Genomic DNA, 25829 nt, shown 5'->3' with positions numbered 1-25829 from the left:
TCATTAAACCTCACTAAAATTACCAAAAATAAAACCATTGATTTCTTCAGTAAAGTAACCTCTTGACAATTGACACAGTTAAAAAATTAGTCCTGTTCCACTGCTATGACCTTATGTGGTTTACTAAAGTATAGAAAAACAACTTTGCCCTATTGTAGATGGTGTGGACAGCACAATTATTATTTGGCTAAGAGGCTAGCAGCAACACTGAAGGAGTTGGGGGGTATTCCCCCTCCCCTTTACACTAAACACACACACACACACACACATACACATCACTTCTAATGTCCCCACAGGGACATGACTCTCCTCCCATTAGAAAACAAATTTTCACCAAATATTACTGTCTCTTCTCACATGATCAGGATACTTTCATTGGCCAAGGTAAAATTTTTTTTCAACAGAAAGGTATAGCCTTAGGTTTTTCACATTTTCTCCAGTAACAAAGTTTTATATGATGTCTAGCTGCAACCTCTCCTTTAAAATCAACATATGGCTGGCTTTGATATGTTGAGGATATATTTGTTATCTGGCCATTTGGGATTCAAACATGGTGCTTTCCTTAGCTATCTAAATAAACAACTTAGAAGAAATTTCACATTCGAACCTGAAACATAATGTTCTCTTCTTTCCTATTTCATTCCACTCCACTCTAATTACATGAATTCCATCATATGACCTATGTTTTTTGGTTTATTGGAAACCAATGATGATCAATACATGTAAATTTCCACTAGCACCACCTGATGTAATTAACATCCTTAAACAAAAAAAACTGACTATAATTTTGCTAGAGCCACAGTGCTTCACAATTAAAAAAAAATAGGAATGTTCTGTAAAACCCTTCTGAGATGATAAAGTTATGTCATGTTTATCATCTCTGATTGACATGAAAATGGAAGATAAAGGTATTCCATGTCTGGAGTAATTACTTTGAAAGATTTCTGAATGAAAAATAAGTGACAGAACCTGCTAGAAAATAGTTGGGAGAAAAGCACACAGGAGTACATATAAAAAAAAATCATCAAAAACCTGAAATTTGTAAAGGCAGCTATTTGACAAAGGTATGAAAACTACATATAGTGGATGTGCTGCACAATTCAGATGGTCTAGTTATTTGTAATTAGGGCAAATACATTGACATGATTGATGCATGATCTTGCTGACCTGATTCGCTAAGTGGTTATTGTAGCATATTTGCTCTCCAGCCAAAAGGCTGTAGGTTCGAATCCTGCCGTGAGCATGGATGTTTGTGATTGTCTGTGAAAATACTAGTAGTGATGGTGAGCAGTAGATGGCATTGGTGACGATGATGCAATTCACTATAGTTGGCGGATTGAGTGGTGGAGTACGTGCCTTCTCTCAATGGATCTTTGTGTTCCTTGGAGGTGTCATGTAATAATAATAATAATCAAACAATTTTCCTTTTTTTCCTTCTATAGTGACAAATGTTATGGCATTTGTCACTATAGAAAGAAAAAAAGGAAAATAGCTGGTTAGTAGATCCAGGTGTTCATGAAGGAAAATCATTGTGCTTTGGTTTGTCAGATAGCATAATGCTTGTAAAGTGAGCACATTCTCTCATATGCTTACCCTGGTCTATATTCTGCTGCTATATATGAAACAGTTCCTTCTGTTACACTGTAGGTTGATTTAACGTAATCTATTCTCCTCTTTTGTTGTTCTGCAGTAAGTATACAGCTGGTAGTTCTTCCAGAGCCACCGAGAGGGGGTGACATCTGAGACTTTTGTCACGGGCCCGGCATCGAAAAGGGCCCGATGTGTCACATAACTGTGTTTATAATGCATGGTTTTAATTCTCATAATAATACAACAATGATAAAGGATAATGGCATATCGAGAATGATACTGTGTTTTAATGAAAATTAACTATTATTTAGATATTAGTCAAGTGTAGGTGAATAACTAATTTAATTACCAACTAGTTTCGCCGGCTTATGCTGTCGGCTTCTTCAGGGTACAATTATGAAAGCAAAGAAACAAAAATTACAAACTATACGTGAACTGATTTTTTATACTAATTTTCGTTTCTTTGCTTTCATGATTGTACTCTGAAGAAGCCGACAGCATAAGCCGGCGAAACAAGTTGGTAATTAAATTAATTATTCACCTACACTTGACCAATATTTAAATAATAGTTAATTTTCATTAATCTTTGTGGTCAAGAATTAACAATTTTTGATACTGTGTTTTGTTTTAGACAGATGGCTACACTCTTTAGCTCGCTGTGAGTGTCCGGAAGACACGGATTCTCTCAGCACGGATCGCTGTAGTTATAGTGGGTGATGACGTCAATAGGCATTTGTGCAAGGTTGTTACAGTTGGCTGCACTAGCACTAGCTAGTAATTGCATTCACAGTATTGTTCCCTGCTAGAACTCTTCGTTCTTGTTAATATTTTGATAGACGAAGGTTTTGTGATTGTTTGTAAAGTGTGCAACTGTATAGTGTATGTAGGCCATGTGCTAAAAAAGAAAACTAAGCATTCTTATTAATTTGATTTTTTAATTATTAAAATTATATTTTTAATAATAAAAATTTGACCAACAGAAATGTATCATCATAAATCTGGAAATCAAAAACGAAAGGAGAAAAGGGATCATGAGAAGGCAAAAGAAGATTTAAAAAACAAGCATTTACTACTGAAATATTTGAAGACGGAAGAACATCAAGATATTGAATTTATTGTACACTTTTTTTAAATAAATGTTTAATATTTTATATGATTTTTTTTATTAAACAAAAGTGATGCACTTTTTTAAGTGTGGCCCGGACCACAGACTTGTCATGGATCCGAAAGTTTCTTTTGGCAGCCCTGAGTTCTTCAGTGAATAACTACCAGCTGCATTTACTTGTTTTCCATTCTATACAGGTGATTTCATTTATGATTAAAATATGTGTGTGTGATTCATAATGTAGAGAGATAGGTCTTGAGTTTTACCCAGTACTTTTTAATACTTTGAATATTGTTGTGTAGGAGGTTGTTGCAATGTTCTGAATATAGTTTTGATTTAAATTCCCTTAAAGGTTTCATGCTTTTTTTATATTACCAATATGAATATTATCTGCAGGATTTTCCATAATCATGATATGTAAAGTTTTATATGTATAGGGTGTTTTTCCTTTAAGGGGTATTTGATTGGGGTCACAAATCAAAATTGATTTGTGATTACATATACTTTGGTGTTATTACCTTATTTTCTTGCAGTTTTATGTACTTGTACATAAATATTAATATTTTCATTTTTAATTTCCTTACTTTCTACTTATATAATTAAAAGGTGTTTCCACTGCTCAACAGTTGCCTTGTAATCCTCTTCTCCATTGAACAGTCATCCCAGCAGGGGGGGGGGGGGGAGGCTACTGTATATCATACTACACATTTTAAAAAAAGATTTTGTAAAGCTTATATTGTCTACATTGCTAATTGTAGACAATATAAGTCAGATAGTTGCGAGACCTCCATGACTCAACCTCTCCATGTAAGTTATCCTCTCTTCTGTCTTACTGGTGATGACCAATTCATCACCCTCTTGGACATCTCTCCACTCATTCATTAAACATGCCTATTCCACTACCATACCATAAAGATTGACACTCCAAGTGGTCCATCAGTTCTTATATAACTCTTCCTCACATTCATCCATACAGTGAAACATATACTCTACTGTTATTTGGATCATAATCTTATTTTCCTGTCAATTGTCTCGACTCCACAACACATACACACTAACAAAGACAAACTCTTTTAATTCAATAGTTGGATGTATTTGTGGAGTTTTTGGCTGAATACTATTTGTAATGAACTACTAACTACTTATAATCCCTCTAGAGGAAATCAATGTAGATATTTATATATCCTGTTTATAGAAGAAATTGGATAACAAAATTCATGTGTTTGTAATTATCAGATTAATTTCTTATTACAGTAAAAGGCAATCTAAGTATAGTTTGTTATCTTGTAATGCGATATTGTATATATATTTTTCTTTACATCAAATATATGTATTTTTAAAATAGTCTTCAGTCTTTTTCTTTATAGTTATTGCTATATGGATTTTTAAGTCAGTGAACCATCAAGGATATGGATTTGATTAATGTTACCCTATATTTGCATGATTGGAAATTAAATTACAGGTTGATTAACTCAATAAATTCATGGCTTCTCTTTCTACACATGAAAACCATCATACTGTTCATAATCATTGCTCTCTGGTATAATAGCTCTCTCTCTGCTATTACACCAAAGTACAACTGCAGATCTATTTTTCACACTTCTCCAGAAATTCAAAATTCAATTTTGTTATCTTGGTTCTTCTGAAGGATGTTTGAAATGAGTCTGCTCACACTTGACAAGAGTTAGTTGCTTGAATTGAGTCTATGTGGTGTGAGAGTTCACTATATGAAACAACCTAATTACTTTCAGGTTTCTGATCCGACTGTTTTGCTTGTTGTATGTAAAAGCCATTTCTTCTGCTTCTCTTGCTCTGAGGGAAAACCTGGAAATTGTTATGGTGAATCTTTTCTAATCAGAAAATATATATTTATGGATTCATTCTGAAAGACTATATAATGTTCTCTTTTTATAGGTTCCCTTTTGTAAAAGCAGTATAACAACTCTAGACAAACTTTGCCAGAATGCTGTTGGATACTTGGCAATTTATCGACTTCTCTTTATTTTGACATTGTTCTTTTTATTGTTTTGTATAATGATGATTGGTGTGAAATCCTCAAAGGACCTTCGTGCTGGAATACAAAATGGGTAATGTATATATATATATATATATTCGATATATTCGTTTTTCTATCTTTGGTTTAGCTATGTGATAATTATATGATGGTACAGTTTTAGCTTCTGGTAGATACTAGCATCGTAGACAGTATAAACTTTACAAAATCCTTTTATAAAATGTGTAGTATGATATACAGTAGTCCCCCCCCCTCATCCATGAGAGATAAGTTCCAAGACACTGGGATAGTACTGGAAACTGGGGATGGTATCGAACAGAGCTATATAATGTTTTTTCCTATACATTCATACATATGATAAAGTTTAATTTATAAATTAGGCACAGTAGGAGATTAACAACAGTAACTAATCATAAATTGGCCAGCCTGGTTGGCCGAGTGGTTAGCATATCTGCTCTCCAGCCAAAAGGCTGTGGGCTCAAATGTTTGTGATTATCTGTGAAAATAATAATGATGATGGTGGACAGTAGAGGGCATTGGTGTAGGTGAGGGGGTTTATGGATGAGGTTGAGTGGTGGAGACGGAGAGTTGTAGAGTAGGTGCCCTCCCTCGATTAGTCTTAGGACTCCCTGGAGGTGTCAAATAATAATAATAAAATAGAACAGTTATAACAACATACTGTAATAAAAGTTATCTGAATGGAATCTTATCAACCTCAGCATACATTTTTTGTTATTATTTATTTATTATTTTATGAAGTTGAGAACCTGCATCTTTTTCACTTAAAAGGAAGCACTTTATGGCTTCACTTTGGCATATCTGAATTGCCAACATTGCTACTCTTGCACTTTGGGGTCATTATTAAGTAAAATAAGGGTTACTTGAACACAAGCACTGCAGTACTGTGACAGTTGATCTGATAACCAAGAACTACTCAGAACAGCATGCAATTTAAGACTTATGAATTGCCTATTACTAAAAGAAAGAGCCATGCAGCTTCATTTTGGTGATGTAAAATTACATAGGCAAAGTGGACATTAGATCCAACATTATTTCAAAGCCAAATGTTTGTAGAAACTATACAAACATTTGGGAATCTCTCAGTTGCTTTAGCTACCTAAGTCAAGTAGTGCATGCTAAGTTTCGTAAGTTGACCTGAGAGCTTATGAGAATACAATCCTCAGCATCCTCGAGTTGCCTTAGCTTGCACTACTTGACTTAGGTAGCTAAAGCAACTGAGAGATGCCAAGGATTATATTCTCATAAGCTCTCAGGTCAAGTTATGAAACTTTCATTAGAAATTATGAAATTTATATTAATCAATGAGTGATACAGACATTTGGCTTTGAAATAATGTTGCATCTAATATCCACTTTGCCATCAATAATAATAAATTGTTTATTTCTGAAATTTTTAATTTAATATTTTTGGACTGGGGTTGATTGCAGATAACTGAAACCGTGGATAGTGAACCAGTGGATTAGGTGTGTGTGTGTGGGGGGGGGGGGGAAACTGTGGTATATTGGGAGCAATCAAAGGATGTAATTCAGTAATTAACAAAAATACATTTTCTTGTTTGTTATATAAAAAAGAGAAAACATTAAGAATTATTCAAGCCTTTTGGATGGAATTTAGTATTTATCACTTATTAATGGCCAGTCTAAATTTTAATTGGAAAATTTTCTTCATGAAATCTGAAAACTCATCATGAGAAGCTCTCACCATTATTTCTACAATACTTATAATTTCATTGAACACATTCACGACTGCCTCTGGCAATCCATTTTATTCATTCACAGCTCTAGGTGATAAATCTGGTCCTCTCCTGCCTATTTTGGTATTTCTCAGTTTTTAGTCATTAATTTATTCATATACATATATATTTCTCATAGATTAGGTTTTCACAGGTATTGAACATTTCTCAAAAATAATGACTATATAGCTGAAAGATAAAATAAAAAAAACTGTTTGTTTCTAAAAGACACTACTAGTTTCATCTTTCTAGAAGACTTCAAGTGCATTACATCTATAAGTGGAAAAAATCAGAGATACATAGAAAACATTACTTGAGTACATCTACCATAGTTTTAAATTATCAATGGATTGCTAACATTTGAATTAATTCTTGGGCCATGAGAATAACACTAGGATGTTGTTATTCTCATGAACAAGTATATGGTCTTGTGAATGCCATAGCTGAATAGCAGGAAAGTCACAATCAGAAAGGTTGTGGCTGAGGTTGACATTAAGGTGAACAGGATTGTCTGTTAAACAATTTCTGTTGAATCCAAGATTTTTCTTTAAAGTTCATCATAGCATTTATACGATTCATATTTATGCCAGTTTACTGAGTGTGTGGTGGATTGATTGTCAACAGGATCAGAAGAATTAAGAATATGACTATATAAATCTGAGGCTCTGGTTCTACTGTAGATGCTATCTCTGAGATAAATTAAGGGTGCCAAGAAATTATATTCTTGGCTTAATCCTTTAACCAAGTGTAAGCAAACAAAGTTTGCACATGAAGTAACTTCACCGACTGGGCAACTTGTATATAGAGGCTAATGGCTTCACATGGCTTGCTTTAGTATCCCATAATACCAAGCAAATATCCTTACAGACATGTATAATGCTATGCATTATGGAAAGGGGTCACTACTCAGACTGGTTTCAACCTTTATTGAAGTCTCATTGGTGGGTGCCCAGACAGAAGTGATACCAAGATTGAACTAATGCAGAAGTCATATTACCATATACAAATAGCCAAAAGGTGTCATACCTTATTACTAAAATACTATGGATTAGAGATAAATGTTGAAAGTTTATCCACTTGGTTATACTATAAATTAAGGATGTCAAGAAATTATATTATGAGCAGGTCTATCTTCATAACAAATCTAACACCCAAACAGTTACCTGATGGTATCTGTTTGCTGTTTAATTGTTAATGTATAAGAATGTCCAGAAAACAGTTAGTCATTTTCAATTTCTAAAGTAACTTGCATTCTTGGGGAATGATATTAATTTTGCTGATAATTTCTTGCAATTCAGTTCTTGATATTGTGCTACAGTTCAAAAAAGTCTTCATCATATCTGTGCCACACTGGATGTTTTGGTTGGATTTTGTGGAGACAGTGTACAAAATTATCCATTAAGTAGTTAGCCAGGATATGAGAAAGGACTTTCTATTGTTGCTGTTCCTTTGACTTGTTATTAATATTAATTTTTAAATAACCAGAATAAATTAGAAAATCAAAAGAGCTTCATGATATTGAGTAGAATATATATATTTGAATAAGAACACTATACCTAGACTCTCTAACATCTATATATATATATATATATATATATATATACTTATTAGTATACACTTAAGATTCCCTTAAATTCTTTACGTATGAAAGATAGAAACTTATTATAACATTAGTATCATGGTGAGACTAAGGGTTAGGTAATGTGATGTGTAGCAATGTAACACATGATAATTTATAAATAACATAAAATGAATTTACCTTACATATATATTTTTGTATTAGTACAAAATTTTTGCCCTAGTATTAAGGGTGTCTTCAGTATGATTTCAAATTAAACAAGAACAGAAACCAGTATATTCAACAGTGACACATGCAAACTGCACATGCATGATGTAGAACATCATGGTCTAATTATATTAAGGTTCTAGTAAAAATAGCTTAACAGGATTAGAAAAATAATATAAAATAAATAAATATATAGATAGATTATTAAATTTAATTATGGAATTTGGAAGAAAACTTATTTCCCATAAGAGAGATAATTTAAATCTATCATTTCTATTTAGATTCAGTCATTGCAGCAAGGTCTCACAACTCTCTTTGTATAAACATACCAAGAGATTATTACATTTATGAAGAACCTTAATTGTCATCTAAAGAACTCTGTGTCTGATAGTGATAGCATGCTCTGCAAGTCCTGATTGCTCTGACTTGAAGAACTTAATGTAGTCTAAAAGTTCATGATGATGTACTGCTGCAAGTCTACCTGTTTGGCCAAAATGAAAAAGGAAAAGTTGGTCCTTGTTGAAGGATCTAAATAGCAGATCAGAAAATGATTGTCAGACATACAAAAATATTTTGGAAAAATTTGGAGAAAAGAGCAAAGCTAATAATAATGGCAAATGCCTGTTGGATTTCTGTACAGGACATGAAATAGTTATTACTAACACAATGTTCCAACATAAAAATATGCACAAACTCACATTGAAAGAAGAGGCAAGGAATAAAAAAAAAGTCTCATTGACTATGTTATTGTTGATAGTGATGTTTTCTCCCTGGTACAAGACACCACCAGAGTGTACAAAGGATCTGAAATTGGAAATGATCACCATTTAGTCTTGAGCAGAATAAAATTGAATATCATATTGAAAAGAAGAACATGTAAGAAAGTTTTAAAGGGAATAAAAGTTGAGCAGCTCTCAGATGTGAACTGTAGACTAAAATACACAAAGATTATTGAAGAAAAAATTATTGAAGAAGAAGAACAGGAACTAAATCTTGGAGATTCAGTGGCAAACCTTGAAGAAAGCCCTGATTGATTCAGGTAGAGAGGCATGTGGTGAAGTTGTCTGCAAGGATAGAAAAATCAGAACTCCATGATGGACACAGGAAGTTAAGGAGAAAGTGAAGGAAAAGAAGAAATCATATCAAAAGTTTCTGGCAAATAAGTCAGCTTGTGATCTTAGAGAATACAGAGACAAATGTAAGAAAGCTAAACACTGTGTAAAACTAACTAAACAAAAGTTGTGGGAAGGCATTGGTAAAAACATAGAAAATAAATATCAAGAAGGTGGCAAGATATTCTGAGATAAAAATAGCCGTAATGTATGGAGTAGTTACTTCAAAAAATTGCTAAATGAAACAACCAGTGACAGCACAGTGATAAAAAACACTCGGCAGGCATGCAATCAAGAATACATATTCATACTTTAAGTAGAAAAAAAAGCCATCAAAAGCCTGAAATGCACAAAGCAGCTGGAGTAGATGATATTCGACCAGAAATGTTCAGGTATGGTGGTATAAAAGTCTTACAGTGGCTGCATTGCATAGTTCAGAAGGCCTGGAACAGAGGGATGAATTCTAGATGATTGGAGTACAGCTGTCAATGTGCCCATATATAAAAAGGGAAATAAAACTGAATGTCAGACTTACAGAGGTATTTCTCTACTGAGTGTTTCTGGTAAGATTTATTCAAGTATTATTATTATTACGAGCAACTCCAAGGAGTCCTGACTCATCGAGGGAGGCCCTAAACATCATATCAAGAACAACTGTTTGGCATTTACCAGTATCTATCATACTTTGTTTTGAATTCATTTACAGTCATGGCACCCACAACAAACTGGCAGCTTATTCCACTCATTCACCACTTTCCAAGTAAAAAACCTAGTTCTAACATTCTTGCTCAGTTTCCATCAGTTACCTAGTTCTCTCATCACCAGACCTGTTCTGAAAAATTTCCTCTGAATTAATCCTATAGAAACCCTTCAGTAATTTCAATGTCTCAATCATATCACCCCTTTTCCGCCTATCAACCAATTTCTGTAACCCACAGATCTTCAACTTGTTCTCATAAGGTTCATTCCATAGACCAGCTATCATCTTGGTCACTCGCCTCTGGATCTTCTCTTCCTCCTCCCCATCAAGAAGAAACCCAGGGGCCCAGATCTGGGCACAGTAGTCAAAATGGGGTCTTATTGAGGCTCGATAAAGAGGAACAATAGGTTATCTCTGCTCTGCTCGTCAAAGTGTTCTCCAGTACCAAGTGATCTGATGAGCTTCTTCAGCCACTTCTGCTATGTGCCCCTTAAAGTTTAACTCCTTATCCACTAACACTCCCAAGCCTCTGGCTTTGTCATTTTCCTGGAGTATACAGTTCCACAAATGTGGTATACTAATCTTTTCATCCCATAATGCATAACCTTACACTTTGCTACATTAAACTGACATCCATTCTCCTTTGCCCAGTCTGCCAATCTATCCAAATCATCCTGCAAAATTTTGAGATCATGTGTATTCACTATTGCTCTACCCAACTTTACATCATCATCAAATAACTGAGCAGTTCCTCTCAGATCATTTCCTATATCATTAATGAACAAATTAAGCAGTGGTCCAAGAACAGAACTCTGCGACACACCACTAGTCACAGGCCTTCTTTTGAATTTTACTCCTGAATAACCTACTCTCTGATATCTCTCCATCAACTACCCTCCTATCCATCTCACCAATTCTATATCCATCCCCATGTGCTGCAGTTTACTGATTAGAATTCCATGTGGTATCCTGTCAAAGGCCTTGGCAAAGTCCAGCAGTATCACTGTAAATCCATTACCCTTATCCAGTTCAGCCCTTACTGTATTGTAAAATGTGATCAAGTTACTGAGGCATGATCTATCTTCACAAAACCATGCTGTCCTCCATACAGTATCCCATTTTCATCTATCCATTCATGTATTTTGCTCTTGACTAATATCTCCAAAACCTTGACAACAATTCCTGATATGCTGATCGGTCGATAATTTGCAACAGCAGTCTTGGAACCTCCTTTATGCAATGGAATTATTTTCCTCTCTTTCCACCCCCTTGGGACTAACCCAGAGCTGAGACTTAAATTAAACAACATGGTCAAGGGAACTGACAATTCCTTTGCCACTTCACATAAGACTCGAGTTGGTATACCATCCAATCCCACAAACGTATCTACATTAAGGTTCTGTAATGTACTATTCACCTCCATTTCATTCACTTTAATTCCTGTATCAGCCATACTTGAGAAACAGTTGAGATGGATTGTGGAAGGGATGCTTGGTGAAGAACAAGCTTGATTCAAACCAAACAGAGGCTCTCAAGTTCAGATTTTCACTTTATGACAAATAGTTGAGAAATTTTAAAAAAGCAAATTGGAGAAATTTTGCGAATGAATTGGATAAATGTGTTCGGTGGATACCTGCTAGAGTTGCAGGGTACAAGAGATTTGTAGGAGCAATCATATTAACTGTGAAAAAATATATCCCTAGAGGTTACAGAAAAGATTATGTCCCTGGATGGAATGAAGAGAGTGAACATCTCTACAGAGAGTTCCTGAAAAGTGAAGATCCTGAAATAGCAGATGAATTACTACATAGCCTGAACTCATCTCGAAAAACAAAATGGATTGATACGGTTGAAAACCTTGACTTCAAACGATCAAGTAGAAAAGCTTGGAATCTTCTCCAACAACTATCCACAACTAATCTACCTAAAAGAAAAAGCACTATCATCTCCTCTGAGAAAATAGCTAATCAAATCGTTAATATGTCAAGAGCACCTAGGGACCGTGAACATACCAAGAAAGTTAAGAAAGAACTTGGAGCTTTAAAAATAAATGCCCCAGCTTTCTCACAATATGCCTCAATCTTCACTATAGATGAAGTAAAAGCCGTCATAAAAGATATCAAAGCAGGCAAGGCCCCAGGCTTCGACGGTGTCCATCCTGAATTTCTGATTAACAACGGGCCAAATACTATAAAATGGCTCTGTGAATTCTTTTCTGATATACTATTGACTGGCCAACTACCTAGCCAGTTTAAGAAGTCAAAGATAGTTGCTATTCTTAAACCTGGAAAACTACCCCAGGAGGCAAAAAGTTACAGACCTATTGCTTTATTGAGTTGCACCTATAAAATGTTAGAGCGCCTTCTGTACAACAGATTGTCCACACCAATTATGCAGCATGTCCTGATTGAGCAAGCTGGCTTTAGAGAAAAACGTGGTTGCTGTGATCAAGTGCTCACTTTAACATCATACATAGAAGCTGGATTTCAGAAGCAAGAAAAAACATCAGCTGTCTTCTTGGACCTAACAGCAGCCTATGATACAGTATGGCATGAAGGTCTTATATACAAATTTCTTAGCATTGTCCCATGTAAACGGACTGCACGCTTAATTTCCTCTATGCTCACTGAACGTTTTTTCAAGTTATATTAGGAAATAAAATGTCCTGACAATGAAAACTTAATAATGGTCTTCCACGAGGGTCAGTATTGGCACCCTTACTTTATAACCTATACACATATGACTTGCCTGCTACCATCTCATGCAAGTTCTGTTATGATAATGACACTGTAATTGCCATTCGACACAAAGTTTTCACCTTAATAATCACATGGCAGATGTCACTTTACATATCTTCTTTGAAGGATGTTTACTACGACACCATAAGTTTCCAAAGTACTTGGGCATTACCCTGGACCGCACACTCTCTTACAAGCAACACCTAACAAATGTTTCTGCTAAGTTAAGAACCCGTAACAACATAATACAAAAACTAATAGGCACGACATGGGGAGCAACAGCCGATAATCTGCAGATTACTGCTCTTGGTCTAGTTTTCTCTGTTGCCGAATATTGCTCACCAGTGTGGCTAAATAGCACACATGTTAAACTTGTTCATAGCCAACTAAATAATACAATGAGACTGATTTCTGGCACACTTAAATCAACGCCCACACACTGGCTTCCAGCTCTTAGTAACATTGTTCCACCGAATCTGCGCAGGACTAAGGCTCTCTTACGTGAGTATAAGAAAATCTTGGAGAACACAGCCCTACCAATACATTTAGATCTCCCAGACTTAAGTGTAGGACAATTGAGATCAAGACATCCACCACTACAATTAGCCCAACTACTACTACATTCTAACTTTGACTTGAAGCAAAAGTGGCAAGAACAGTGGGAGAGCCATACAGATGACATCACAAAATTTTCTCTCAATGAATTACAAGAAAGTTTTGATGCTTGTTCACACCTCCCACGAAAATTCTGGACTCAGCTTAATAGAATACGAACTGGTCATGGTGTATGTGCGGACATGCTTTTTAAATGGGGTAAACGACCATCCCCGCATTGTGATTGTTTAGCTCAGAGACAAACTGTGAACCATATTGTGACTCAGTGTTATCTCAGAGCATATTCAGGAGACAAATTGGACTTTTTAAGTGCTACACCCGAAGCTATGAACTATCTGACCAATATGGATATAACCGTTTAATTTTATTGGTTTTTAAAATAACTTTTAACTTTTAATTTTATATGTTATTAAAGTGTATTGTACTTCATGTTTTGATATTCATGCCATACGAATAAATAAATAAATAAAGTTGAGAAATCATGGGAATATAACAAAGATCTGTATTTTAGTTTTGTTGATCTCTCTTTGTAGGGGAGAAAAGGGTATGTGCCAAGAGGAAAGCGTTTCAAAATGCTACACTTATATAGTGTCAATGGGTACTATATCAAGCAATACTTAGTCTTGATACTATTATCAAGCAATACTTATTTGGGTTGTAAGTCAGTACAGGAAGATGGTTTGATGTTAAATCTGGTGTCAGACAAGGATGCACATTATCACCTCTGTTATTCATTATCTATATGGATCACATTATGAAGGAAAGTGGTATTAAACTTGATATCAAACTTGGGGATGTTAATCTCAGCTCTTTACTTTATGCAGATGATGTTATACTTCTAAATAAATCCCGTACAAGGCTGAAAGATTCCCTGACTAAGTTGAATTATTCTTGTAATCGATTGGGATGGAGATCAGCTACAACAAGACAAAGACTATGAAAATAGGCCGAAACATTGTAAATTTCATTTAAGCTTACACGGTGATCCAAATGCATTTTTGAAAATTATGGAGACAACTACCATGTTTGAATGAAAACAAATCAAGACCAAATTCCACAGTTTGAAACAACGGCAAAATATGGCAGCCAATCACAGGAATCCATCCAATCAGAAGACCTCCTCCCCGATAAACACCAACAATGAACAACAAACAAGGGAGACAAGAACCATGTGATCAATCTATCAAGCCACACCCTGAACAACAGCAAACTTACGCTACTGAATAAAGGGCTTAACTATGCAATAGCACCTAAAAAGGTAAACAATTGGGGGGGGGGGGATAGTGGTGAGCCCATGGCTGTACCTTCTTTCTATAGGTAAAATTTGTTTTGCCACATGAAGTAACCGGACTGTAGTACGTGGGCAAAGAGGGCCGTAATGTTGGGCGGAAATTTGTTCTGTAGTAGGAGAATTGTGTCATTGATGGGGACATTAGTGAAAAGGGCAGAAATGTCGAAACTGACTAATAAGTCGTCTTTGTCGAGTAATGTCCTGAACACTAAGAAAACCATACAGAACAATCTCACAAAAACAGAATTAGCAGCAATTAAGTCATTAAAAGCCAAACAAAACATAATAATAACAAAATCAGATCAAGGCATTGTCACTGTCGTCCTTGATAGGTCAACATATGTATGAATGAATCAACTAGTAGCCGATAACAACACATATAAGCTGGTAAATTATAACCCAACAAAAAGGATAAAACAGAGAAACTACTCAAGTCGGTCACTTCTTGGCCACCAGACACAGTTAAAAAACTCAAACCCCACCATGCTCCCCCCCAGAATATATAGGGTCCCGAAAATACATAAACAAAATGTGCCCCTTCGACCAATCATAGAAGGAATAGACAGTCCCAATTACCACTTAGCCAAGAAATTTGCAGCAACACTCAAGGAGTTGGTAGGTCATTCCCCCTGCTACATAAAAAACACACAACACTTTATAAACAAAATTAAAAACATAACACACGACAAAGACAACTTATTAGTCAGTTTCTCGTTTCTGCCCTTCTCACTAATGTCCCCATCAATGACACAATTCTCCTACTACAGAACAAATTTCTGCCCAACATTACGGCCCTCTTTGCCCACGTACCACAGTCCGGTTACTTCGTGTGGCAAAACAAATTTTACCTACAGAAAGAAGGTACAGCCATGGGCTCACCACTGTTCCCCCCAATTGCTAACTTCTACATGGAAACCTTTGAGCAAAGGGCTCTTGATTTTGCCACACTAAGACCGACTGTCTGGCTTAGATACGTTGACGACGTGTTCGCGATCTGGCCACAAGGGCGACAAACGCTAAACACATTCCTTAGCCACCTGAACAAACAACACGAATGCATAAAATTCACCTTCGAAATCGAAAATCAAAATTGCTCCCGTTCCTAAACACACTAGTCATACGTCTTCCTTCAGGCAGTGTGTCCTTCACAGTCTACCGAAAACCAACACACACTGGCCAATACATACATGCTAATTCATACCACCACCCATCACAAAAATATGGAGTCATTAACACCCTTAAAAACAGAGCTACAACAATTTGCTCTAACCAGCAAGCCCTGAAACAAGAACTAAAAATCATCAGTGACACATTCATAAATAATGGCTATAACAAAAATACTATTAATAAAATACTCCATAAAACAACAACAAAAACGAATCTAGATTACAGTTAAAACCATAGCCATCCCATACATTAAAGGGTTATCAGAAAAAATGAACAGAATCCTACAACATTATAACCTTAATGCCACCTTTAAACCACCCACTAAACTTAAAACCATATTCAACTCCTCTAAGGATCCTCTCCTCCCATTAACACATCCTAGAGTCTATTGCATCCGCTGCACCTGTAACTTACTGTACATTGGTGAAACAGGATGGACAATCCCTATACCGACCTATACGCAAGAAAGAACACATTAAATATAACCATTATGGTGAAGCAGGCCTCTCAGACCACGCGCTCAACACCTTACACCAAATGAACTGGAAAAGCACCCGCTCTTTACACCACACAAAAACCTGGTATGAAAGGAAATTTAAGGAAGCCTGCGAAATCCTGATAAACCACCCAAATATCAACAACAAAGATGGCATGAAAATTCCAAGGATCTGGATAGCACACATTCAGCCTACCTAATATATAAGATCCAGCATAAGTCAGGACTCTAGCCAATCTTCAGCTAGTATTAGAAACCATTCCATACCAACTGGCTGGAATGTACGAGTATAATCATGATGTTAATATATGTATATAGATAGATACTTGTTGTTATGCCCAATGTATTTCTACAACCAACGGATAACACTAATAATAGGAGTCTAGCATTTATGTATATATATATATATATATATATATATATATATATATATATTTTTTTTTTTTTTTTTTTCTTCACCAGAGGTCAGGCCAACAATTGTTGCAGCGGTTGGTCAGTATCTTTAACAAACCAGTTTGATTGTAGTGTAGCTTGTTTTCTGTGTATAGTTGTATGCTCCATATGATGACCTTGACATAAAGGTCGAAACGTCGAATGTAGATTTTAGTTATATTAAACTAAAATTTTTATTCAAACACGGTGGTTGTCTCTATAATTTTCAAAAATGCATTGTAAATTTCAACTACTTCATGATTGGAGAACAAGTAAAACATTTCAACTACTTAGGCACAATTTTTTAGTGAAGATGGTAAATTAAATACAGAAATAGACAACAGAATCAATAAAGCCAGTATGGTAGGAAGTCAACTGAATAAATTTATATGGAATAAGAGAGAAATTAGTCAGAACACTAAATTAGCTGTATACAAGACAGTGTTCAAACCCATTTTAACTTATGGATCTGAGAGCTGGGTTAGAAATGCAACGCTTGACCAAAGACCACAGATATGAGACTCCTGAGAAAGATTAGCGATGTGAACAGATGGCATCAATGGCAATATCATATTAAAAACGAGGATATTTGGAAAGAACTTGACATTGTTAGCAGAGTTAAAATCTATGGTCATTTAAACAGAATGGGAGAAGAAAGATTAGTAAAGCAAGTGTTCTCCGCAGGAAAAAGACCCAGAGGAGACCAAGGTATAGGTAGATTGGTACAGTTGAAGTTGTTGAAGTTGGTAGTAATGATGTAAGTTTTTCATGTAGTACTATCATAATGTCCTGTACACTCCTTCAAGGTGTATGTCAGGAATTTCATGATGATAAATTTGAAATTCTATCACCATGAATTCTGTCACTATGATAGATTATTAAAATTAATAATAAATTTTAATTATCTATCTATCTGTCTATATTTATTTTATTTTATTATTATTTTTTAACCTTGTTAAAGCTGATATTTAAGTTGCAGTACATTGGTTTGGATCTCAGGTTGGTCAACAGGGTTTAGGATTGACCTGTCAGAGAGGTAACAGAGAGTTGTATATGATGGAGCAATTTCATGGAGGCAGAAGGTTACAAGTGGGGTCCCACAGGGCTCAACACTGGGACCTATATTGTTTAACCTTTATATCGATGACATTGTCAGTGGATTGCATGAGATATTCAGTTGTTTGCAGATGATGTGAAGCTGGGAAGAGTTATTAGTAATAGTGCAGATGTGGTAGCCCTGCAAGAAGATTTGAATAATCTAGACAGATGGACAAATGAATGGTAGTGTTGGTTTAATGTAGCCAGATGTAAGGTTTTGAGGTTTGTGACACATCGATGGGACTCTGCGTACTCTATTGGAGGAAGTAGGGGAGAAAAGAGATCTGGGGTTGATGATTGATGGAAACCTGAAGTTCAGGGAACATATTGCAAAGGTGGTGAAGGTAACACAGAGGACTGCTGCAATACTGAGAAGGAAGCTGACCTACAGAGATAAAAGAGTTATCATTCCATTGTATAAGACCCTGATCAGCCACATTTAGACTATTGTTCTCAGATTTGGTCTTCAGGATTTGAAGGGGATAAATTAACTGTGGAAAGGGTACAAAGGTGGGTAACAAAGATGGTTTCAGGACTGTTCAATGTTAGTTATCAGGATCGGCTGAGGGAATGTGGACTGTAGAGTTTGGTGGATAGAAGAAGGAGAGGTGATATGATTGAGACTTTTAAACTGTTTAGAGGTGGTTACAGGGTTGACATTAGGGAGTTCTTTCGCTTGGTTGAACAGCGGGAAGGAGTGATGACAAGGGGCCCATCTCTGGAAGTTACGAAAGGAAGCTCTGAGCAAGAGGGTAAGGAGTGGTTTCTTTGCATGGAGGGTGGTTGAACCTTGGAATGCATTGCCTGATAGAGTCCTGAGAGTGAGAACAGTCAATGAGTTTAAGGAGTGGTATGATAGACTTTGTGTTTCCTAGGAGGGACCTCACATTGAGTCTTGATAGACTTTGTGTTTCCTAGGAAGGACCTCCTGTGATGAATCTTTTGACTCCATGGAGGCCTGAATAATAATAAAGCTATTGTAGTTCACTTGTGTCATTATTGAATATACAAGTTTCTTTTCTTTTTGTTTAATTTGAAAGTCATACTGTAGGTACACTTTATGCTAGGGCAAAAATTTTATAATATTAAAAATATATGCATAAGGTAAATCCATTTTATGTTACTTTTTAATTAAAGGTTAGGTAATCTATGAATCTTGCACTGAACATGGAATATTTCTGAGCATCTTCACGTAAAGGGTTGTGTTTCCACTCCAGTCACTGAAAATCGTCTACTATTGAAACACACAGACATCTGTGCCACAGTGCAATTTAAAACGCACTGCCTAGGAGTCATGCAGCAGAGTATTATCCACTCACCACCCTAGCTACCAAAATATTATTATAATTATAACTATTTCATTTTTTTTTATTAAGGGTTGTGCAAAGGCTGATGTATCCAACTATTGACCTATCAGTATCTGTGGAGTGGTGGTGAAGATTTTGGAAAAGTTGGTTAGGACATGCATACAGAAATTGTAATAAATTTAGTTTAATCCTTTATCCAAGTGTGAGCAAACAAAGTTTGCACCTGAAAGTATCTTCAGGTGCAAACTGGGGTAAGGTAGTTCAACACCGGGCAACTCGTTGCAAAGGTGGAGCAAGCTAACATCACTCCTATCTCATTATCTCCCATAATGCAAAACACATCTCCTTGCAGATATGTATAATGTTATGCATTAAGGGGAGGGCCACTACCCAGACTGGTTTCAACCTTTATTGAAGTCTCTTCAGTGGGAGCCAGGCCCAGACGTGGAGATACCAGCCAGAAGCAATAGCAAGGTCATCTCTACCTATAGGAGTTGCCAAAAGGTGTGCCACCTTTTTATTAAATTACTCTGGATTTAGAGAAAAATATTGAAAGTTTATTTTTCACTTGGTTAGACCATAATAAATTTAGTTTAATCCTTTATCCAAGTGTGAGCAAACAAAGTTTGCACCTGAAAGTACTTTCAGGTGCAAACTTTGTTTGCTCACACTTGGATAAAGGATTAAACTAAATTTATTATGGTCTAACCAAGTGAAAAACCAGTCCTGAAGATACTTTCAGGTGCAAACTTTGTTTGCTGACACTTGGATAAAGGATTAAACTAAATTTATTATGGTCTAACCAAGTATGTGTTATTGTCCGAGACTAGCAGATTCATTTTTTCTACTAAATGGTGGTTTAAAATAACGGTGGCACTTCCTTTATCAGCTCTAGTTATTACGATGTTTGGATTTGACTTTAGTGATTTCACCACTGTTAATTCTTGTTTTGTTACAATTTAAAATGTTGGCGGATTCTAAACGTATTTTGTCTGCTATAGTATTTAGGATGAATCTTAAGCCTTTTTCTATGTTACAAATAAATTCAAGTTTGTTTATCATGGATGCTATGGCAAAATTTAGACCTTTATTTAGTACTGAGAGTTCGTCTTTGTTTAAAGCATGGTTGGATAGGTTAACTATGTTACTGTTACCTGTAGGCAATTGGTGGCTCCTGTTGTTTCTTTCTTCTGGTTGGTTGTTATCGTTCACTGTGGAGAAATTTGAATATGGCTGCTGGTTTTATCGATCTTTTAGTCTTTGAAATTTGGAAATTAGGTTTTCTTTCTTTGTTTGAAGGATATGGTTCACCGTGTTGTCCGTAATCTTTTCCAGGATCATCCAGATATCTGTATTTAAGTAGCTTGAAAGTTCGGATTTTTCATTTTGTAGCTGGTTTTGAGTAGCAGCTAAGTTCTTTCTGGTAGTTTGGATTTGTTCTCTTAATAGCGCTTTCTCCATGTGGTGGTATATTCATTGCACCTTTGAGGTGAATTTTCTCTTTAATTTGATGCAATTCGGAATGATGTTGCTGTCCTTATACCATTTTAAAAAGGCCAGTCGATTGATCAAACTAGAAACATTAATCTTCAGCTTACTGTATTGATTGCATCGCTTATAGGTCGAATCTCCATGAATTATCATGATCCTTTCTTTTAGTGTTATTACACGGTGATCAGCATTCATTTTAGAAATTATGGACCTTATAACCGTGTTATAAATTCAGTGATAAATTCATTGCGCTCGACAAAGGCACAACAAATATACCACTGCATGGAGCAAGCACTACTAAGAAAACAGATCCAAACTACCAGAAAGAACTTAGCTGTTACTCAAAACCAGCTAAACAATGAAAAATTGGAACTTTCAAGCTACTTAAACACAGATATATGAATGATCCTGGAAAAGATTATGGACAACATGGCGAATCATGTTTTTTGAAGGAAGAAAGAAAACCTAATTTCCAAATTTCAAAGACTAAAAGATCAACAAAACCAGCAGCCATATTCAAATTTCTCCACAGTGAACAATAACAACCAACCAGAAGCAAGAAACAACAGGAGCCACCAATCGCCTACAGGTAACCAGGTAACAATAACATAGTTAACCTATCCAACCACGCTTTAAACAAAGACAAACTCTCAGTACTAAATAAAGGTCTAAATTTTGCCATAGCATCCATGATAAACAAACTTGAATTTATTTGTAAATAGAAAAAGGCTTAACATTCATTCCAAATAACAGAGCCGACAAAATACATTTAGAAACTGCCAGCATTTTAAATCATAATAAAACAATAACAAGCAACTTAACAAAACACGAATTAATAGCGGTGAAATCACTAAAGTCAAATCCAAACATCGTAATAACTAGAGCTGATAAAGGAAGTGCCACCTTTATTTTAAACTGAACCACTTATGTAGAAAAAATGAATCTGCTAGTCTCGGATGATAGTACATACCAACGTGTTAACTACAACCCATCCAATAGAATAAAAAAGAAAACAGAGAAACTACTTAAGTCAGTTACCACATGGTACCGAAGATACAGTCAAAAAACTATTTTCGCACTATGCTCGTTCCCCAAGAATTTACAGGCTACCGAAAATTCACAAAGAAAACACACCACTACGGCCTATAGTTGAAGGGAAAGATAGCCTGAATTATCACTTATCCAAAAAATTGGTGGCAACACTCAAGGAGTTGGTAGGTCATTCTCCCTGCTATATCAAAAACACACAACATTTCATAAACATCATCAAAGACATTACATTAGAAAAAGATGATTTACTAGTCAGTTTTGACATCTCTGCCCTCTTTACGAATGTACCAATCAATGACACAATCCTTCTTTCACAGAACAGATTCTCTCCAGATATCATGGCGCTCTGTGCACATGTATTACGTTCTGGTTATTTTTTATGGCAAAACGCTTTCTACCTACAACAAGAAGGCACAGCCATGGGCTCGGCATTATCCCCCCTATTGCTAACTTTGATATGGAACATTTTGAGCAACTTGCTTTAGGTTCCTCTCCTTTAAAACCCAAAGTGTGGCTTAGATACGTTGACGATGTTTTCGCAATCTGGTCCCATGGCCGCCAGACACTAGAAACGTTCCTCAGCCACCTAAACAAACAACACAAATGCATACAGTTCACAAATGAGATTGAAAAACAGAACACACTTCTGTTTCTAGATACACTTGTCACACCTCTTCCTTCTGGCAATCTTTCCTTCACTGTTTACCAGAAACCGACACATACTGGCAAATATATACACATAAATTCCTACCACCACCCAACACAAAATCTAGGTGTTGTTAATGCTCTAAAAAACAGGAAACACAATTCCTGTTTTTCTAAGAAACAGGAATCGTGTTTCCTGTTTCCTCCATATATAGGAGAAACAGGAAACACAATTCCTATCCGACAAAAAGAACATAACGACACATTAAATATAATAATTATGGTGAAGCTGGCCTTTCTGATCATGCCCTGAACACCTTACATAGAATTGACTGGAAAAGCACTAGTTGTCTACATCACACCAAAACATGGTACGAATGCAGTTTAAGGAATCCTGTGAGGTTATTACCAACCACCCCAATCTGAACATTAATGATGGTCTAAAAATCCCAAACATGTGAAAGGCATATATTCGACCAATGGAACCTTCCTCACTAAGAGCAACTATAAACAGGACTGTAGAAAATCCAGGATCCTAAATCAAAAATAACAATTGTGATGCTAAAAATATGACTTCATTGTTACGTTACTGAAAGAAAACTATCTGTAAGAAAGAATGTTTATTCATGTTATCATAAATAGAATTTAGCTTGATATATTTTATTAAAAAAAATTTTTTTTTTTCACTAGAGGTCATGCCAGTAGAATAACTTGTGATCAATTCATTGTTTCTCTAGCTTCCTGTATGTAATGTAACTTAGCTTGTCCTGTATGTTTGTACGTGCTCCAGATAGAAATGACGGGATATTAAAAGAGTTATTTATAACACGGTTGTAAAGTTCATAATTTCTGAAATGAATGCTTATCACCGTGTAACACTAAAAGAAAGGATTATGCACTTTGGTGTTATGAGATATCCAGTTCTATATTATATTGGTGTGATTATACATACGTCGCTTGGTGTCGCACTGATTAGATCGTCGGCTTGCGAGAGCTCCTGAAAAGATTAGTAGTATTTTGTGTTAACATTAGATATTTTACTAGAATTTTAAGTAGTATTGTTTGCTTTTTGTTTCTTGGTGTGTCCGTGCAGTTTTTGCGTGTTTTCTGTTATTTTAATTATTATTTTTAAGAAAAGATAGCGTACACATGGCACCGATAAAGAAAAAAATGGCGGCTAGGTCGCCATGTTTGTTTAAGAGTTTTGATGTAAACGAATTTATGCAATGTGCTGTCTGTGAGATGTATGCCTTGCGAAGAGCGGTGGGAGTCTGGTTAGAAAGTGATAGTGGAGTTAATATGTGTAGAAAGTGTAAAGAGAATGAGGACTTCAAGCGTGTTTCGTGTGTCGAGAGTGATATCGTTAACGATAGTCAGAATGTAGAAAATGGCGGTGTGCTAGAGAATTGCGTGGTAGTGCCAGATAGGTGTGAGAGGGTCGCTGAAAGTATAAATGAAGGTAAAAAAGAAAGAATGGATGATTTGATCGATAATGAAAATGGTGAGATAAATGCGAGTAGCGAAATTGCCCATTTGAATGGTGCGATACATAGAGCTAAAAGACAACTGGAGCGTATGGAAAAACGTGTGTTGAACGTACCGACAAATAACCGGCGGAAGTCTGTGACGGCAAATAATAGAATTTTCGTAAACGTCAATAAAATGAAAGAGCGAGTGCTGTATGGGGATTCGCTATTAAGAGGCGTAATAATTGAGAGTTTAACGAAGTCGTACCAGCCGGGTGCGAACATAAAGGACGTCAGCGAATCTATTCGACTGCAAAAACAGAGGGTGAAAGAGATGTTAATCGTGGCAGGAACGAATGATTTGAAAGAGGACAAAATGGAAATGATAGAGGATGTGAGGGAGTTGTTTGAGGTAGCAAAAGAGAAGAGAGAGAGAGTTAGGATGGTGAGTATCTTACTGTGGTATGACAGCGAAGTGTTTAGAAGGAGGGCCATAATTGCCAATGACTTTATGCATGAGTTATGCATGGAGAGTGGTGTGGATGTGTGGAATGAGTTCGATGGGCGAAAGGACTTAAAAAAGATGGATGGGTTACATTTGAATGGAGTTGGTGTACGGAGACTTGAAAGAGTGTTGATGAATGATGTGGAAGTGGATGGGTCAGGGAAACTAGATTTATTAAGAGGGGGGGGGTAGATATGCAGACTTTAGGGGGCAGTTAAGTGTATGAATGAGTATATTATGCCCGAGCGAGTACGACGGACAACAAATCAGAATGGGATAGTTAGTATAAGGCATCAAAGTAGGGATGGGACAAATGGGCTTCTGCGATTCATGTACACTAATGCCAGGAGTATTAGGAACAAGAAGGAAGAGTTTTTGGCCATGGTTGGCACTTCCAGGCTACAGGTTGTCGGTATTAGTGAAACATGGCTGACAGAAGATGATAAAGCTAGTGGGATTGAATGCGACGGGTATAGCGTGTTCAGGAGTGACAGGGTGAATAAAAAGGGGGGAGGAGTGTTATTGATGATAGCTGATGAGCTTCAGCCAAGGAGTATAGAAGTTGAACTGCAGGATGGGGAAAAAAGCACATTTGAGGCTGTTTGGTGTGAGATAGAATCTAGCCAAACAAAATATACAATTGGGTGCTGCTATAGACCGGGTGATGGAGTGGATGGTAGGGATAGTATGCATAAGCAAATTGAAGAAATGAGTGGAAGGAGGGTAATTATTATGGGTGATTTCAGTTATGGTAACATTGACTGGAAAGAGGAGAGGACACATGGGAGGAAGGAATTGGATTTTATGCGGTTATTAAGGGACAACTATCTACGGCAACATGTATTGGAAAATACCAGGGGGCAGAGAGTGCTGGACCTAGTAATTGCAACTGAGAATGTGGCTGTAACGAACATGACCATGTTGCCACCAATTGGTGAGAGTGACCATAAGGTCATGACTTGGAAGGTGGCTAAAGGAGTCGAATTTACAATTAAGACAGGGTACATGTGGAATTACCGGGCTGGTAAGTATGACAAGCTTAGGTGTTTGCTTGGCTCAATGCCATGGCATGTAAAATTGCAAGGGCTGGATGTTGATAGTACATGGGAGGTGGTTAAGAACTGTTTGCAGGAGGCAATGGTTGACTGTATACCAAGATTCCGAATAATAAATCAAGTAGGGGTTAAATGGATGAATAACGCTATTAAGCTTGAGCTGCAAAAAAAGAAACAATTGTGGAGGGAATTTAAGGAGAAGGGTGACCATCAGGCGCAGGAACAGTATAAAGCTCAGGCCAGGATAATAACAAGGGTGGTAAGAAAAGCAAAAGCAGATTACGAAAGGAAATGGGCCACGCAGGCTAAGGAGAATCCCAAACAGTTTTTTCAATATGTTGCAAGTAAATGGAAAAATGCTCATGGTAGAATGATCTTAAAAATGCTGAGGGTACGGGGGTAACCGAATCAGT

General features: G+C 36.3%; 1 protein-coding gene across 1 annotated transcript in view; it reads left to right on the top strand.

Moving 5' to 3' along the window:
- The window catches only part of LOC150107059 (putative serine incorporator), a 341534-nt gene that overhangs the window by 38120 nt on the left and 277585 nt on the right, over positions 1-25829 (top strand). Inside the window, exon 3 of the mRNA XM_090392928.1 lies at positions 4610-4782. Within this exon, the coding sequence (XP_090249054.1) occupies positions 4610-4782 (173 nt within the window). The remainder of the gene's footprint in view (positions 1-4609; positions 4783-25829) is intronic.

Source organism: Typopeltis vanoorti, chromosome 5, assembly GCF_054136105.1.
Source record: "Typopeltis vanoorti isolate ZY-2024b chromosome 5, IOZ_Tvanoo_1.0, whole genome shotgun sequence".
Classification (NCBI taxonomy): Eukaryota; Metazoa; Arthropoda; class Arachnida; order Uropygi; family Thelyphonidae; genus Typopeltis; species Typopeltis vanoorti.
Note: the sequence above shows the minus strand (reverse complement) of the source record. Positions and strands in the feature narration are given on the sequence as shown.